The sequence below is a fragment of the Capsicum annuum genome, chromosome 11 (genome assembly GCF_002878395.1).
Source record: "Capsicum annuum cultivar UCD-10X-F1 chromosome 11, UCD10Xv1.1, whole genome shotgun sequence".
Classification (NCBI taxonomy): domain Eukaryota; kingdom Viridiplantae; phylum Streptophyta; class Magnoliopsida; order Solanales; family Solanaceae; genus Capsicum; species Capsicum annuum.
In genome coordinates, this window is record NC_061121.1 from 203,271,957 (window position 1) to 203,278,471 (window position 6,515).

Genomic DNA, 6,515 nt, shown 5'->3' on the forward strand with positions numbered 1-6,515 from the left:
CTGATACAGAATAAATAATGAACAACCCATGGTTACTAGGAATGCGAAAAGATAGTCCTGTCCTTGGTATTTCTTTTGCATAATGATAGCACCCCAGATCTGCATCAGCACAAAAGGAAAAGAGAAAATGACATCAACTAGAAAGGACAGTTAAATAATTCTGATCTGTCTACACTAGAATATTGCGAACAAGATGACATCTAATTATCAGATGCCTTAAAGAAAATTATACAAACAGACTTTTCCAGTGTCGTGAGCAAAGGGGTTCTCGGTTTGCTTTATGTCTAATATGACACCCAACCTAGCAAATTCCAATAGTTTTAGTGTCGCAATAAACTTCGGTAACAAAACTTTTAGCAAGACAATTGTATTTAGTGTCGCAATAAACTTCGGTAACAAAACTTTTAGCAAGACAATTGGATTTCCATAAGAATGAGTAAAATTCTATAAATAATAAATGCAAACGGTTTTCAAAGTAGACTAAGATGATATCATGGCTGTGATTAGTTCCAAACAAAATGCCAAAGCTACGCCTAAAAATAGCAATACCACAACACAAATACATGCAATAGAGCTTTATTCATGCATATACTAGAGAAGTCCAGACCAAGAGGAATTGCATGCAGTAATTACTAAGTAATAACAACAACCTATTCAGCAAGCTAACTTACCATCACAATCTATTCAGCAAGCTAACTTACCATTACAGGTATCATCTTGGCACATTTTGCCAGGGTTTGAACAGGAAAGCTAACGTACTTGAGAGCCTGAAGAAAGAATTCACCAAAATAGACAGTGTTTTGTTATATGACAACTTGATAAATCTTCTAATGGTTTAAATTCATTTTTCAGTTCTTTCCCCAAATGTTCTTAGTTTACCTCATACTGACATGTAGTTGTAAGGATGTTAGAAACAGAAACAACACCATATTTATAGAGTGGAGCTACTGGGTCCAAGGCCTTCTTACTTGCCTGAAAATAAAGTAGAAAATGGAAGGAGCAAAATGTTAACTCTTCTTACAAGATTTCTAGGAATAACAAGTAAAGCAGAAAATAGAAAACAGAAGAATATTTGCAGTACTATATAAGCCTTCTGCTCTTAATACACAAAAGAAAGTAGATGAACTAAACCAGGAATCATTCCAGTACCAGTAAAACTCCAGCAGAGACCGCAGAGGTGGTAATCCGATTGCAAAAGACAAGAAACAATGAATATGAAAAATATTCTTTGTTCGGTCCGTAGGGAACTCTCATGATCTTTTCCTGCAGGTTCAAGTTTCACCACCATGCCAAAGATAGAAAATACATATTATTGTAAAAACGAGAAGCAAAGATGTTAGATTTTAACAGTACATAATAGACAGAAGTGTCAAGTAGTGCGGAACATGTATATAGATGGATGGATAAACAGGAACTTTCACCGATGAAGCGACAGAAAGAAATTGAAAATAAGATGGAAAACGGGACATATGCTTGGCTACAGAGATTCTCTTTTTAAATTAAACCAAATTTTCACTTAAGCAAGAAGCCTCTGGGAAGTGGGGTCGATCGAGGAATTAGATTTTAGAGTGATCATTATCAACAGTTTGCTTTTTACAAGGTACTGTGAGTCTCTAGCTAAATTACAAGCAAAACTCTATGAAGTGTTAAAATGAAGAGCAACTAGGAAGCAACAAATAGTGCAGAGATATAAAAAGGTCTTTAGTACCCACTACCCACCATGCTGAACAGAGACAAAACATGAACCATATGATAGTGCCTTAAACTTATAGCTGGACTTTACCAAAATTGAACTCTTAATCAACTAATGCAAAAATATATAAATTGTTATAACATGTGTAGACAGTTTCCCCTAGCAGGGTTGAGAAAAATTCATGGCATCAAGTTATTGTATGAAATTAAGTAGGTATGCTTCAGTTATGCAAGACTGGACTGTAGAAGATAATTCTTCGCGATTACATGTGATTTACTCCCACCTTTGGGATTACACTGGGTATGTTGGTGTTGAGAACATGTGATTTACCGATGCATTTTGTGCATATTATTTGTAAGCTTCCTGAAGAGACTCAGAACTACTGCAAGATGCGGCCCCAACGAGTGACACACAATATCTATATCAATTAATCAACTATGTCAATCCCACAGTAGTTGAGGTTTAGTAGTTGAGATTTTTATCCAAGTACAGAAGAATCATCATACTTAGGCTACTTTTCCGCAAGTTATCAACCAACAGTAGCCTCCACTTAATCTAGGCATGGAACGGGCTTGCTGGAGTCCAATGAGTGAAACGTAAATGACACTATTATAAATGGTCAGGTACCAGCTACGAGATGAGCAGTATGCCAAAGTTCTTGTTTCCCTAGACATTAAATTATGGATACATGTTGAGCACCACTTAGATTATGCATAAATTTATCATATATGAGCACTGTAATTCTCCACGAGTAAAACCTTAAGTTTTTCTTCCGTGCATATTTGTTTTATGGCCTGCTCCAAACAAACGTATGTTGTCTTCTTCTATACTTTTCCTCTAAATAGCTCCTACACTGTGGCTGGTGGTTTTAGCCTCAAAATCCATAAAATCAACCATGAGTTGACCAGGCCCAACAAGGATCTCATATCTACACACGTGTTGTATCATGTCCAGCACTAAAGTGGCCTATAGAATGGGAAATTGTTAATATTGAATGACTACAGTTTCACAAAAAGAAAATATTGAATGACAAAAGAATATCAAACTGAAAGGAAGACCATGGCCTCATGCTTTGCCCTGGCAACTCCACTCTCATAATCTATAGATTGGTCCGAGGAGAGAATAACTTCCCTTAATAAAACGTCTTTCCATGTCTTCAGATGGTAATTTCAATAGCTTAATTTGGTAAACCTACCAAAAAAGCACTTATGCTATGAAATACTTTCTTCGAAAACAAAAATGGCTCACATTGTTATACAATGATTACAATTCAAAAAATATGTATGCAGTCAGACGAAGAAAGTGAAGCAGCTCATACTAAACTAAAATGTATAGGTGATTCAGCGAATTTTTTGGAAGGATTTGTTTATATTTAATTTTACTATTAAGTGAGTTCACATGTATACTTCTTGTATTGTGAGTCATCCCCTCCTTTGCTGCAATATTACTTCCTCATCAAAAGAAAAGTTCTTATAACCATGCTTGTCCTAGGTGATCTTAATATCTTACAGCTTTCTCTGTTAAATCTTTAGGGTCCTCTTCAAAAGCACAAATCATTTTTTGATGAAGACTTACAACAAACATTTACATTTGCAGTTTTGCACAATCTCAGAATAAATCACAAATTGGAATTCTTAAGATTAAATAGGAATTACTGAATGATACACATATCCCATTATATCACACAAAATATTTTAGTAACTTGTCTCGATTGCAGAGAGGATCAAAATATCACAGCAGCTGAAAATAAGTCATGAGAGGAGAAGTTATAAAAAGCTCAACCTAATCACTCAAAGCCCAGCATCATACATTACAAATAAAACATTCAAATGACATAGTATTAACAAACCAAAATCACATTAAACAAGAAATTTCTATACTTCTTTTAGCTTAAATACCAAAAATCTACTTTTCCTTTCCCCTTTTCCCCAAACTGCAAAAGAAACCATTCGAGAAACTTTAACATTACCAAATTCAAGGCAAGCAGCAAGAGCTTCCTGCACTTCTCCACACAGATCACAAAACGCAGTTACTTTTCCTTTTTTTCTTTCAAGTATGAAACAGATAAATATCAAACTTTTCCTTATCAAATATATATATATATATATATATATATATATCACCTCAAGTCAAAGACTCTCAATAGAATATGGGAGAAACTCCATGAGGAAAGGTAATTCTAGAAGATTTAATATTGAGGATTCTAACAATGTTAGAGAAGTTTCAGGAAGATTCTTCATATATATATATATATATCAAACTTGGGAATCGTTTCTCCTCGCATACAACCACTATCCTAAACCCTTTACTTTTATATTAGCTTGACCAATCAAAACAAGAACGCCAAGGAAGCCATTCTTTAAAACAAAAGAGATGTGTAAGGCATACAATTTCTTGTAACTGAGCTTCTTGCGCTGGTATAGATTACTGAAACAGGATGGTTTGATAGAGTCTATATGAATAGTAATGAATATGGTAGTTAGTTATACTAGAATTAGTTATGCTAGCATTATTTCTTATTCTCCGTTTGGATTTGGTGTATATAAGAGCAATTCTGTCTTTAACCAAGCTTATATATGTATTGATAATCCTTGTATTTCTAATGCTATGATTTGCTATGGTATATTAGTTGTACACACTATAGTACTGATGCTGAGTGTATTAGTAATGTTGAGATTATTTCTTATCCGCTATCTGACTGGTGTATCTATCCATGTATTTATAGCGCTGGCATTACTATTATCATCATATGATGATACACTAAAAGCAGGCATACATACCTGTAAAATGCCATAAATGACGAGAGTAGACATGATTCCAACCACCGCAAAAGTTGCTTGTGCTATCCTATTCTCCTTCAACGGCAACCAAAGTGGTTCTGCCATATCCCATCCAATCAACGAATTAAGCCCAAGATGAGAAATGTATAGCTAACCTTGGAAGAAGAAACTTGAGAATAGAGTTCAACTCTACCAAGGAGAGAGAGAACTTTTCGGAAGCGAAGAGAAGAGGAGATTCCCTTTAATAATATGAAGATGTCAGAGCAAATCGCCGGCGATTTTACGCTTTCCTCTTCTCGCTTTTCCTTTTTTATTGTATGAAAATTTTGGTATTTTTTTGAACTTTATGCAAGTTCTATAGTGTCAGGGCACGTCAGTTGGGTGGGACATGTGTGTGTATTTTTTATTTTTGTTTTTTCATTCAGTGTTATGCGTTATGTTCATATTGAAGTCCCGATTAATTAGCGTGCTACAGGCGTATTAAGGAAACAACGCTCTCAACAGTGTTTCTCCGTACTCAAAGTCTTAGAGAAGGAAATGTTTTAAGGATGAGTAGTTTTTTTATTTTTTACTTTTGTATTCGATGTGTATGTAAACTATAATACTCCCTCTATTCTTTTTTTTTGGTATGTAAATAAAATATAGTACTTCCTCAATTTATTTATAAGTATTTTTTTTGAGTTGTGATTTTATTTTTATTAAATTTATAAAAATATTTTAATCATAATTTTTCTAATATGTCATTAAGTTTAAACTAGTAATCAATGTCAATCAGAAAAATGATAAAATTTAATTAGAGGTAAATTAGTAAAGTTAGTTTCAATTGGTAAATTAGTAAAGTTACTTTCAATTTTCTATAATTTAATAAATTATTAAATGATGTGTTCAAGTAAAAAAAAGTATTTATTTACAAGGAGAAAATCGCCTATTACCTCCCAACCTTTAGTCGAAATCTCAACTACACACTCAACCTTTAAACATACCTATTACCCCTAATCTATTTTTCCCTATATTTATTACCCCAAATGTTGACCTGTCAACATAAACCAAGTAATAAGACATTCGTGCATTTCACGCGCTTGAACCATACCTAAACAAAACAAAATATTTTTTCATAATATCATTTTCAATTTCCTCTCTCCTCTCTCTTCTCACTAAACCTTTCATCTTCCTCTCTCCTCTATCTTCTCTCTAAAATGCAATTTCACTATTTTTTAAGGGGGGGAGGTTGTTCTAATCGAAACATTTTGATTGTGGATTTTCAAAGAATCATCTTATTGTTGTTACAAGGTATGTTTTTTTTCGTAAACTGAAAAAAATTGAATTAGGATTTTTAGCTAATCTCCAAATTTACAAATTAATTGAGTGAAATTAATTGATTCTTACTGGTATGACGTTGTCTAAGTGTTTGATTAACAGCATAATCCGTTCGTAAGTACATGTTTTGTTGATTGTTTAAGTGGATTTATTAGAAATTAGGGCTTTTCTCCGATTTGTTGTTAATGTAAAGACTTAAAAATTCAATTATGTTTAATAGGAAGTGCGTGTTAATATGTTGTTAGTTTGAGTGATTTTTTTCAAAATTGAGTTAAAATTAATTAGGGTTTTAGGCTAAACCCCAAAATTAAAAATTAATTGAGTGACATTAAGTTGTGGTTTTTGCTATTATATTGTCTACGTGTTTGATTAACAGCATATTACGTTCCTAAGTACATCAAATTAGGATTTTTGTTGATTGTTTAAGTTGGTTTATTAGAAATTAGGGCTTTTCTCCTATTTGTTATTAAAATGACAAAATTTCTCAAAATCAATTGTGTTTATAGCCTTTTCAGTTAATTTGTTAAACAAGACATATCTCTGCTCCTACTAGGATACATTAAAATGGGATAAAATACATGAGTTTATTTTATTCTAAAGATTGTAGTCCCGATCTTATTGGTCATGCTGATGTTGGGTACTTATTTGACCCGCATAAATCTCGATCTCAAACATGCAATGTATTCACATGTGGGTACACTATCATATCTTGGAGATATACAAAA

General features: G+C 33.2%; 1 protein-coding gene across 1 annotated transcript; it reads right to left on the minus strand.

The window, feature by feature from the left end:
• On the minus strand, positions 1-5,041 carry LOC124888694 (UDP-galactose/UDP-glucose transporter 5B-like; the record flags this gene model as incomplete). The annotated part of the gene is given in 5 exon segments (XM_047399718.1): positions 1-99; positions 702-767; positions 880-972; positions 1,150-1,263; positions 4,474-5,041. Coding segments are annotated over 5 exon segments (477 nt in total), but the record flags the coding sequence as incomplete, so codon positions are not given.
• Between the last annotated feature and the right edge of the window lie 1,474 nt (positions 5,042-6,515).